The sequence below is a fragment of the Platalea leucorodia genome, assembly GCF_965183815.1.
Source record: "Platalea leucorodia genome assembly, chromosome: 20".
Lineage (NCBI taxonomy): Eukaryota > Metazoa > Chordata > Aves > Pelecaniformes > Threskiornithidae > Platalea > Platalea leucorodia.
In genome coordinates, this window is record NC_138842.1 from 2,452,018 (window position 1) to 2,464,623 (window position 12,606).

The following is a 12,606-nucleotide window of genomic DNA, read 5'->3' on the forward strand; positions in this document are numbered from 1 at the left end:
TCGATTTTGGTAGCAATAGAGCCTAGGAAAGGAGAAGCTGCTGAGGTGTTGTGCGTCCCTGCAAAGAGGTAACTGGAAAAATAGCAAGACACTGTCTCGCAGCCCCCAGGGCCGTTGTGGGGAAAGAAAACATGAGGTCATGGGAGGAAAATACTGTGATTTAGATGATGCTGTCCACCTGGAGAATGCATGATGTTGAGTGAGGTCTGGCTTCTGTCCTGAGGGTTAACAGAGGGAGCCTCTGCCTCAGTTTCTCTGCACGTGGATCTGAAGCCACATCTGTATCTCCTTTCTAAGGGACTTTGCAATCCGTGTGATGAGTTCTTTCTGGCTTGTGCATTCTGAGCCTGCTACCAGCACTGATAAAAACAATTAATATTAGCTGTACTAGTACTTTGAAGTAGAGCATCTTAACTAATTTGGGGACTAGTCACTGGCTTCACTCACATGATAAGTACCAGTGTACTCTATTTCTAGATGATTCAAAGTTGGCTCTAAGCAAGGGAGACTAGGTTTAGGGCTTGTGGCAGAGCAACAAAGGTGTCCCCTTCAGCTTTCACTATAATTTTATTGAAGGAAGTAACTCAAGCCTTGACTTACTGCGACCACGTCAAGGGGGCTACTTTGTAGTGTTGCTGCCATAAGCCCAGGTCCATCCATTAAAGGACAAAACCTGCTAGCGAAGCCAGGGCTGGTTTGGACTGCACAAATGCTGCAGGATCACAGTGGGGTAGGGGGAACAGGAGGAGAATCAGTCAGGCTCAGAGTGAGGTCTGCTGACACTCAAAGAGGCTGCAGACAGATTTAAAGGTGGCAGGGGAAGTAATGTAATTGTGAGGATTTGAGACAGACTCCGTAGCTTTGGGAGCTGGCAAAAAAAATTCCAATGAAACCGCTGGACTTGGAGCAGTCCTATTCTGCAGTCACTTAGGCCGGGAGTGAAAATTGCTTGTAAAGATAAGCTGGAAGCAACAGCCTTCCTGAAGCCAATGGAGTGCGTGAACATGTGCAATTACCTCTCTGCTCTGCGATTTCTATTACATTGCACACTTCGCTGCCCAGTGGTATCATCTTGCCATTTGCAAAGGGGCCAAGGTAAACTTCAGAGTCAACAAACCCTTCAGTTTCTTTTCTACCCTATGATGGGATCCTGCTTTTACAGAGGCCTTCCAGGAGATAGGGGCAGAGACACCCTGCTCAGAGGTGTCTGTCTGTCTCTCTCAGAAAGCATTTCTGTCAGGGGAACATAGAAGACTAAGGGGCTCATTGGGTTTACCTTATGTGTGCAAGCGTGGGGAGATTTTACGCTCTTTTCCTGGTTTTAAAAAAAAAAAAAGCTTCCTAGGCAATGCTGTTTTCTCTGGCATCAGGCAGATACTAGAAACCCTCTTTACTTATGTGAGGTAGATGCTGAGATCTTGAGATCTTTTACTCAAAGGGACTTTCATGCACCGAGACCTTTCATGCTGAGAGGACAAAGCCTCTGGATACGCTTCCCTTGAGCAAAACACTGGCCCAAATTGTGCCTCCCTGTTTTTAGCCACACATTTGATTTTTCTGTTCTGGATCAGGTATCAAGCCCAATATCATGCTGAAAAAGGCATACACTTAAGATCAGAGTGGTGGTGTTAAACAGGATTGGTTATGTCTGTATGAAGCTATTTTCAAAGGTGGTTGGATTTTACTGGAAAAGAGACTTTTCTAGCGATTAAACATGGTAATGTCAGGGGCTTGCGAAAGGTATCTTTGCCCTTTTGTTAAGGAAAAAGGAATTCAGAACAAGAACCAATGCACCTTAAGGCTTTGGCACTTTTTTTTTTGATGGAATGGCCAGGAAAAAAAATAGGTATTTTGCATTTTAAATTCTTCTTAGAATGTGAAAACTAGTGAGCTGAAAACCCATCAGACAGAATTCCTCTCCTTAGGCAAATGATCCCAGTGTGCTAGGCAATGTACAAATACAGAAGCAAGTAATCACAACCAGCGAACTCTTCCCTCAGCAGAGCCGGGTAGTTGGGTGCTACCTAAATAACAAATTTAGTAACGTAGCAGCAGCTTAATTCCTATGGCCTTAATCACCATCTTACGATAATGTTTGTGCTGGGACTAAACAAATCTACCCTAAGGTGCTTAATCACTTTCCCGAGGCGCACAGCACCACTGGGGTTTCAGTACTGCACGAGAAGTGCCTGGGAGCACAAATTGTCTGCAAATTAAAACAAATTGTCTCCAGAAGCCCTAGTTCAGAAGGTCTCCTGCCATCTCTTTTCTGATTGAACGTGATTGCCCTCCTGGAGGATCTACTTTCAGTTCTCTGGTGGAGGGCTGAACTCCCTGCTCTTCATCATTAACAGCCCGTTGCTGACTGACAAGCTCAGAGCACTGCTATTTTCCTCCTCAGTTCTGATATGGGTTTCATACATAAAAATCGCTTCAGTCGGTGAATTGCAGGATCGTGTCCCTTGGATTATTCCCCTTCCCTCTTGGAAAAGGGCCTGTGCAGAAATCCTGGTAACTTGCTGTCACGCTGCCATTTGTGGAGTGCAGGTGCTGGGCTCACGCACGCAAACTGCGCCAAGTCTTCTGCTCTCCAAACCTTCCCGAACATGCCTTTTGCCTCCCACCCTCCCGTACGGCCCCATTTCGCAACCGTTAGAGAAACCTTAGGGAGAAGTACTTATCAGCAAGGCTGTCCTACATGGGAAGAGGACTGGGGGCTCCAACAGCTGCTCGCGGTTTGAGTCCCCTTGGCAGATGTTTGCTATTCCAGCCACTTCATTAATGTTGGAAACAAAACCCCTGATTATTCCTGACCAAAGCACCCCCTTTTTGATTGACAGCCAGTGTGTGTTTCATACGACATAACCCACCGTATTGCTCTGGCCACTTTAAAAAAAAAAAAAAAATCATTAATAAAAAAATAAAGTTTCTAGAGACATGCTGGGGTGTGCTAATCCCACCTGCCAGCTCATCTCCCTGGGCTCTGGTGAGGGCATCGGTGTTTCTAGAGCAGAGGCAGAGGCGCCAGCCCCACATCTCTGGATATCCAGCCCTTCAGATGCGAGAAAGAAACGTTTAAAGACAAGCGGAGACTCTTGTCTTGCGGTCAGTTGTGTGCGAGTTAGGTGAGCCGACGGTTTTCTTCCCCTCTTGATTTCTGGGCTGGATCTAGCAGGGCTCATGGAAGACTCTGATTTCCAGCGCTTGTGTTGCGCTCTCAATTTAGGAAACATTCCTCTGCTGCGTCTTGTTAGGTTTTGCAAAGCCAGTAAATGCAAAATGAATTTGGAGTGGGGGTAGGGGGGCTGCAGCTACTGCCCAGACACCGAGGAAACACGGTGGAGCAAAATGCCATTTGCTGCTGGTTTCTGCCGTTTCAGGATTTAAATCAGTAGCTTGCTCAGGAGATTGCTTCAGAAATATTCTTTCCAATAATTATCAGCAAGCAGCAATTGCTTAAGTTAATGTTACTGGTAATTATTTTGTTTTTGTGGGGAAAAAAAAGTCTGAAAAAGAAGCAAAGAAAGTATGCTCCTAAAATGTTTTATGTCTGAATTAAGATGTGAGTATAGAGCTGCATTCATAATGAAGTCAGCAAATCTCCTTAAATATTTTTAGTTTGTTTAGCAACAGTTTAAGTAGTTTAAAACCAGTTATATCATCAGGGGGAAAAAAGTCCTTGAACCCCTTAGTGGTTGTTGTCATTCTGGTTAAATTCTTGTTTGTAAGAACACTTCAGTTTCTCAAAATAAAAAGAAGTAAAACCATTTCCAAGCAATTTATTTTAAATGATGAGAATGCCGTTCCAATGGCTCAATGAGCAAAAAGCTTTGTTTTATCTTTGTTTTGATATAATTTGCTGCGCTGTGTTTTTTAAAACCACGTAACGAGTTTTTAAGAAAAAAGTTCAAAGGCGATATCAAAAGTATTATATTTCCTGGCGTCTGCCTTCTGGTTTTGACAGTGGGCGGACAACGCGAATATCTTTATTTTGGTTTTAGGGCTCTCGAAATCGGCAAATGTATCTCTGAAGTTTAAAGCCGAATGATACTTGTAATTGAAAAAGAAATAGTGCTTATACAAAAGAGATTAAAGATAGTTTATAGATTTTTGAGGGCTTTTAAAAATATAGATCAATAAAATAAAAGTTGCTCAAATAGTTTATGAGAGTTTGAGGCAGTTGTTTCCTTCTGCAAAAGCAGACTGAGTTTTCTAATAGAAAATAAGAGTTTGCTGCCATTTGGATCACCAAAGCATGAAAACTGAACGGCAGCTGACAACGTTTCGCAGACTGTACTTAAATCCTTGTGTGAAGCCTGCGAATAATTTTTTTTTTGGGGGGGGGGGGGGGCACATTTCCATAATGAGCCTCTCTTTACCTGTTTAAAGTTTGTGGCCATGAGTAATTGCGAGCTGCTGCGGTTTCTGGAAAACCACTCAGCAACGGGTTGGAAGCGGGAGGACTCCTGATACGCCCTTCCCCGGAGAAGGTGTCCCGGTGATTCCCGTGCTAAACCGCACCGGTTCCCAACGGGGCGCGGGGTAATTTCTCAGCGGGCTAAAATCCCCCTTTGGGAGCAGCCCTCCCTGCAAATCAGGGGGGCCGCCGCAGAGAGGCCCCACAGCAGAGAAATAAAAATCGGGGCTCAGCCTGCGAGGAAAAACAGCTTTGGCCGAGCGGGGAAACCTCGGCACCCCATGAGGGGTCTGTCCTCAGCAGAAGGGGCTCAAAGCTCATCTTTGCAAAAATCCAGCTGCGATAAGCAGCGATCCGCCAGTAAATCATCTCAGGCTGCCAGAGTAACGCTGCTCCGGAGAAGGCAGCGTTTGCTTCAGCAAAGCACCTATAAATAGTAATTTTTTTTTTTCCCCTGCCGCTCTCCAGCACTTTGCGGCTGGGGAATAGGTTTGATGCCGATCGGAGAAAGCTGTAGGGGCTCGGGAAGAGGCACCCTCCCGCCGGCAGCCCGCATTTGCGGGATGTGCACTTTTAATTTTTTAAACTAATTACAGGCGGGGGGGGGGGGGGGGGGGAGAAGAAGAAAGGAAGGGGAAAAAAAAAAAAAATCCAGCCCCAATGTGGAACCTTTCCAGTTTTGGCACAAAAAAAAAAAAAAAAAAGAAAGGAAGAAAGGCAGACACACACCCCGGTATCTTAAAATAGAGAGCGGGGAGGGGAGGGGACGGGCGGGATCCTCCCCGCCCGGCGCAGGGTAACAATGGTGCTCGCCGGGGAGCAGCGGCGCCCTGATTGACAGCCGGAGCCTCCTAAAAAGGACGCGGCGAGATGCTTATCGGCAGGTTTATATAGCGGGGGAGCCGGCGCTCCCCGGCGCAGGGCAGCGGAGCGGCGGGGCGCAGGCAGCGGCGCAGGCAGCGGGCGGGGGCCCATGCGCGGCCGGCCGCGGCTCTGGCAGCGCCTCTGGCAGCGCGGCGCAGCCCCGCAGCCCCGGGGCCGGCGGGCGGCCCCGCCATGCACTGCCAGCCCCAGCCGCGGCTCGCCGCGCCCGGCCGCCCCAAGGCAGGCAGGAGGCGCTACAAGACCTTCATGATCGACGAGATCCTCTCCAAGGAGACCTGCGATTACTTCGAGAAACTTTCCCTCTATTCCGTCTGCCCGTCTCTCCTGGTCCGGCCGAAGCCGCTGCACTCCTGCGCCGGTAAGCCCGCTCCCTGCCCGGCCCGGCGGCGGGCCAAGCCGGCGGGGCTCTCCCGAGGGCGAGGGGAGCGAAGCAGCCCCGTGGCAGGGGCTCGGAGGATGCCTCGGGGCGGGGGCACGGGCACCGTTTGCGAGCCAAACCCCCGTCGCCTCGGTGGGCGAGCAGCCTCCTGCGCGTCCCGCTCCCCCAAACCCCGTCCCTGCCGTGAACCCGACTTTTCGCGCCCCCATCCCCAACGGAAGGGTTTGCGTTTGCTCCCGCTCCCCGTCTTCTCCAGGGAAGGGGGGAGATGTCATTTGATAAATCTTCAGGGCCACATGGCTAATCTCGGCGTGCAGCGGTGGGGTTCAGCCCCCGTCTTCCTCGGGGTGTTCGCAAATACATAACCAATGCAAATGATAAGGAGTTAAGGGGTCCTCTAGTATGAGGAGGCCTTGATCTTGTGCTTGTTGAAACCATTGGTGGTTTTTTCAGTGCCTTCTGTGGGAGTACAAAGAAATTAATAGAAGCTTTGAAAAAGGAGAAGAACTGCTATTGAGACACAATTTTTTTCTACCCCAAATTCTCTCTTCCTTTGAAACAACTTAGGCTATTTCTAACAGAGATGATGTGAAAATATTGGTGTTGATTTTGCAGACGTAGACACCACAAATAAAGACATACAAATGCATCTCTGTCCTGGAAAGATACTACTGATTTTAATGCAACAAAATGAGTGAGTGGGTCTTGCCTGTGGGCATGATTAAATTTCACAAACAGATTGGTGTAATGTGAGCTTTTAAAAATCCATGTTAAAAGTAAAAATATAATTTTATAATGCATTCCAGATTTAAAAAAAGAAAAATATCCTTCTTTTTTTGGGTGAAGTAGGCAGTTTGCCACATTTATATTCTTCCCATAAGGCCACGCTTCCAACGGTGACACCTAATGTCTTAAGAGAATCAGGTGATGAATCTGAAACTTGAAAATACGTTCTTCAAAAAATCTTTACTATTGAAAAATATTTGTAAAGGACTAATTCCCAGTAAAATAATATGTATTTCAAGGTCATAAAATTCTATCTTTCTCTTTCCTGGGAATGTTCATTTTGCATTTGTAGTAAGTTGCATTTAAAAATTCAAGGCCTGCACTTTGGCTTAGGTTTGGTGTTTTGTTTTGTTTTTAATGCTTGGCTAAATATAAATAAGAAGGAACTTTTCACGTCTTAGTGGAGCTCTGCTAAAATAAAACTTGCTGTTAGGTTACCTAAGAGTTTGGTGAGCAGAGTAAACCCTTGATCCAAGCACAAGTCTTCCTCCAACCTCAATATTTATTTTGAAAATAGTAATAATTAAAGATCCAGAAGTGATTAGGAGGCCGGATCAGAATTAAGACCCACGATGACCAACTTTTTGAAAGAGATTATATGAATAGCGTGGTCCTCATTGAACATTTATTTCTTCGGATGGATTTGTGCGTGACGTTCCTTGCCTTCTCTAACTAATCGCTGACATATTTTTATACAAGAAGATCTGGTTGTTAATCAAGATATTGCTGACAAGGGAATTTTTCAGAGCTGATCCCTCGCTACTGCGTAGACAGTGAAATTCTGTGCTTGGCAAAAATAGGCATGAAAGTCCCAAATGGTTTCAGTGTGTAGCAGCTTGCAGTTAGGCGGAGAGGGCCCAATTCTGCTCGCGTCGGAGTCAATGGCGCGACTTCCACAGACCTCGGCCTGCCGGGAAGAGGAAAGAGATTTCTGTCCCCTTCTGTATGGGAAGAGGAAGCATTGGAAAAGCAAGCTTCCTTTAGCACCCAAAAGGAATATTAACCTGAATGTTTACCAGCGTCCAGAAGCATGTGCAACTAACTCAGCATCGAAAAACACGATTTGAATGTCACGTTTAGGCTAAGGGATCCTTAGCATTTTTGATGGGTGGGGCGCTTCCCAGCAGCTGTTTTGAGTCTCACCACCCCCATGGGAAAAAAAGAGAGGATTTTTTTTTTAATATGTAGTTCTGTGTCAAGCATAGCAAACATTGTCTTCGCAAGACTAATATATATTCATTAAGTAATCATTCATAATCCTCAAATGATTCAGCAGTGGATTCCGAGTGATGCTAGCATGACTCTTGTGGTTACTGTTCAACTAAAGCCTTATTTCTCTTTGTGCCGGGATCTTTAATGAATTTGCCCTCAAGATTATGTTTCTAGCCCAAGCTCTGGCCTGTCCCTGTGTCAGGGTGGATTGTGAATATCTGCTTCTAATGGAGTAAGCTTTATGGAGTTGCGGTGCTTGAGAAGTGAAGTGCGGGGAGAGAGTTGCTTGCAGGATTAAAACCATAAAAGAAACTGCTACAAAAGTCCACGCTTCCAAACTGTAAGCCTTTTAAGTTTATAGGCACAATTGAAGTCCTATATGTATTAGGTAATGGGAACTTTCTTTTTTTTATTGTAAAGGAGAGGAAATTCTGTCATTGTCTAAGAAATGGACAATACCACAAAAGATAAGTAAATATGAAAGAATTTGAAAAAATACCCAACCCAAATCTGTTTGGAAAAAAAGAAAATAAATGAAAAAAACCCCAAACCACTTAGGGACTAAAGACTGCAGAAATACAGCACTATGGCATTTAACTTACTGCCTGTGTTTCTTTTGTCTCTTGAGTTAATTGGGAAGGGAGTGAGCACTCAGGCTCTCTGCGGTCTAAAAGAAATTAATCTTAATCTAAATCGCAGAAATTTACCTTGCCAGTACAGTCATAGCTGGGACTTGGGAGCATTTGAAACAGTAATGCCTGGTTAGTTACTTCAGCTGAACTTCTCTTCAGCAGCACGGCTTTTTCTCGAGTCGGGAGTCAAATTTTGTAGGCGTTTTCATGGGCTAAAGAGTTAATAGTTCTTTCATCTTGGGTGCAGTCAGAGAAGTCTGATAGGCCTTTATAATTTATTTGGAGCTGAAAGATGTTAAGATGATGTAGTTGTGCAGCATGTGTGTTTAACAACATCCTTAAGTGAAGAGAAAAAAACATTGGTAACCCAATGGAAAATATTTTTTCCTTTGGCTGTGATCAAACACTAAATATTTAAGCATGAGCAGCTGAATTGGGACAAAACAAAATGGTTAAGTAGAGGGGGATGGGGGTGGCAGGAGCGTTGGGGACTTTTCCCTGTGCGTCGTGGAGGCGAAGACTGACATTTTAGTTGTGAGGAGCGTTCAGGAGGTCTAATGCAAAGCTCGCCGATCTCCCTGGGGAGATTCCCACTGCGAAGAGCTTGGAACGAGCCTGAGCTAAAATTTTTCTTTGAAAGAAAAATGCAGTTCCCTGTGAAAACGATCCATCATTAGCTTAAAATTTGGTGCGTGAACATGTATTGTGGCATTTATTGAGCCAAATAAACAAGACTGTACTCGTACTGGATCTGTAACAAAATGCCCAGGTTCAGAGCCATTATGATAACAACAACAAAAAAAAAAAGTTTAAACAGAAATATTTTCAGATGGTCGTTAGTACCTGTTTGATTTATGACTTTTTGGATTGTGATGACTTAGTGAAAACATTATTTATTTTGTTTCATGATATTTATATTTTTATTGGCTTTTCATATTATGTCATATCTAATTAATTTGTATAAGTAATGATTACAGTGTTAATGTGTACTGTGTTTGGTTTGCTACAGTGATTTCTGAAGGTTGCTTTTTGACTGAGCAGAGTCCTGTAGGAATCGCTTCTCAAACTATATAATTTTTCAATTTTACATTTAAAAATATTTGTAGGTGAGTCTCTACTGATTGTGGTTTGTTTCCTGGATTTTTTTAAAATCTTAGTTTAGCGATACATGCAAAATCCAAATGCCATATTTGTAGTTACGGGCATGGTAAAGAATCAAAGGACATTGTCAGTGTATGATGTTATGAGGTCAAACTGGAAATATTTCATATTTATCAAAGTAACAAAAATAGCCTGAAAAAATAAACACCAGGGTGGGCATGGCCGGGGTGGGGGGGCAAGGTTGTGTGCTATCACTGGTGATAGTGGAATTCATGACATTGTGTATTGATAATGGACAATATTGGGCTTGCGTGTCCTTTCTAAACTATCCCAATTAAATTAAGATGGCTGAATTGAAAAGAATCGCGTTGCCTCTTTCAAGAGGGAGCTTTTTATGAGTTTTCAGTTTATTTTAGCAAAGTTCGTAGTGCAAATTCTTTGTTACCTATGCCATGTATTCATTTCTACCCAGACCCGTTCTGGAGCTCATCAAAATACCTCAAATTTGAAATTATCTTAGTGATTTATAACTTCAATTCCAATGAGCATCAGTAATTTATTTCCATTCTACACCAAGGTTTTTAACCGGTACGTATCTCAGGTAGGACTGCGCTGCTTTCTCTCTTTTCTGCTACAGTAGCTATTCTAGAACAATGCCTCGCGTGAACGTAGCTTTACAGGTACAAAGATGCCTTATATTGGTGTGGTTTTACTTGTCTTCTGAGAGAATTAGCTACTTTCATATCAAATATTTACACTTTTATAAGGGGAGTTGTGTTAAAGGGGATTGTACCGCTCTGGGTATATTTAAAAGTGCCACAACTTCTGGAAGTGGACGTAACCTTAATTTTCTCAGCTTGTTTACATCTTTTTGAAAGTTTACTACTCTGCTTGCTAGTCTGTGGACCAGGTTGCCTTAAAGAACACTAATAATTATTGTTTGCTTCTTGAAATTATTATTTTGGATTTTTGAGTTGGTTTTTTTTGGAGGAGGAGAATGGCTCCTCGTTCAGTATTTGTGCAAGCGGGTTTTTAATCTAAGTAGGTAGTACAGAATTGTTCAAGACTTGAATTCTTCTTTTCCAGTTCTTTTGTCCGTCTTCTGTTGTTTCATCTTAGGATGAAACTGGGAACTGCTTATTCCCGAAGTCGGGTTTTTTTTTTTTTTTTTTTGAGCTGTCATTTTCCTAGTATATTTGATATTTTCTGAATTAAACTAAGCGATACCTGCAACCACTGGGGCTGGTGGGGAATCATTGCTTGTGCAGTAAAGCGTGAGCTTTGATATTCCTGGTCCTCGGTCAGTCTTGTCAGCCTTTTTAGGAAACCACAGTGAGAAAGTAGATTTATTGCATCTTAAAACAGCTCAGTTTTTATGTGTGACCTTACAACAAGATTCCTTGTGATTCTGTTCAAAAAGGCCTTGATATGGGCAAGGTTTGAATTTGCTCTGGGACATTATTTAAAATTGGGGTGGAAGCCATTTCTTTTGCTCAAATACTTGCTGAACCTTTTCCCTTTAAATAGCACGGATACTGTTACGGAGTTCCTGGGGGAAAGCAGGGCACTGTGGGAAAGGAAAAGGGAATCCACGTAGCGTATGTCCCAGCGTGAGGAAAAATGAGATGCCATCCATTCAAAGCGCATTATCTGAAACATAACAGCTGGATTAATCCCGTTTAAATAAAGCTAATTTTTAGTTGTGGGTATACCTTCTGCCAGGCTAACTTGAACCCGAGTGTGCCCAGCCTCCCGTGAGCCCTGCATCTTCAGCTGGGGTCGAACTGCCATCCCCCAGGACGCTGCAGATGCAAGGGTTTGCTGCAGCATCCCAGTCATTATTATCAGGTGTTGGGAGGAGTTTTGGTCTTGTGGTGTGCGAAGTGGGTGCTCAGGAGACCTAGATGTCTTCAACGTGTGCCTGCGACGGCAGGAGCTGGGACTCGATGACTCACGAGGTCCATTAAAGACCTGTGTCCCAAAATGTATTTGTTGAGGGAAGCAGGCCAAAAGGAATATGTTTATACGGCAGCAGAGAGTGATAGGTGCCAACTTAAATTGCAAAGCTGTAAGTGTCTCTGTTTGGAAATCTACATTGCTGCAATGCTGTTTGGGATATTTTCTGATTATTTGTGCAAACGTATGAAGAAAAAAATATTCTGAAAACTGCCAACATTTATTGGATTTAGCTTGCAAAGATCAGTATAATTCTATAGTTTAATAGCAAAAAGTAAAGGCAAAATGACAAAGGAAATCTATTCATCTTGAAAAATACGACGTGTTGCTCCTATAGGTGTCTCTGATCCAGTATCAGGGAAGCTATCAAGTATTCCTAATAAATGTAAGAGAAGTCAGAGATGACGTTACTGCATACAGATTCCAGAAGATGCAGTCACATTTACGCTGACGTCTCAGAGCTCTCCTCTGAAAACCTAGAAAAGTCAGAATTCACCCTTGGGACTGTCTCCCTCCTCCCATAGTGTGTGATTTATTCAGCTGCAACCTCAGGAAAGTCTGAGTTTTCTCAAAACTCTCAGCCAAATAACTCCCTGTCCATTTTAGCCTCACAAGAAAAAGCCTGTCTGTAGCAATCACGCTGAAGACCAGTTTATCAGCCGAAGTAAACTGAACAAACGCTATAGACTTGGAAAGTGGATTCATCTGCTGAAGGCTGGGCACAAAACTTAATTTTAAAGAGCTTGGCGTTTTTCAGGATGTTTGCCTTGGTTTTACATGTTTTGATATCTTTAGCAGAAAACATAGTTCAGAAATGCCAAAAAGTGGCATATGAAGGATAATAATGGGCTGGCTAATAATAACTATATACTCAGAGAAGAATCTGTCAATTTTCTCTGACAGATTACATCCAATATTAGAACTGGTATTTCAGAAGCAAAGCCGGATCAGAGTCTGAATTTGAAAACAGGTCTCACTTAGACTGAGCAGGGAAATCTGGCTCTAAGGAAGTTTCAATGCTGGGCACTTAAAAAATTGGAATCAAGACTGCATTTTGCTGTCTGTGTCTCAGTACTGTTAATAGTGAGTAGAAGAAAGAAATGAAAGGTAAAACTGCGTGGAACAAAACAGAAAATAACACCCCAGTGATTGCAATAAAACCTGCTGTGGAAAATAATCAGCATTGTGGTTGTGGTTAAGCATGAGTAAGCATTGTGGAGGAATGCTATAATAGGAGG

At 43.6% G+C, this 12,606-nt stretch overlaps 1 protein-coding gene across 1 annotated transcript in view; it reads left to right on the forward strand.

The window, feature by feature from the left end:
* Nucleotides 1–5,473: 5,473 nt before the first annotated feature.
* BARX2 (BARX homeobox 2) overlaps nt 5,474–12,606 on the forward strand; it is a gene marked incomplete at both ends in the record, with an annotated part of 35,345 nt that continues 28,212 nt past the window's right edge. The window contains one exon of the mRNA XM_082330547.1: nt 5,474–5,660. Within this exon, the coding sequence (XP_082186673.1) occupies nt 5,474–5,660 (187 nt within the window). The remainder of the gene's footprint in view (nt 5,661–12,606) is intronic.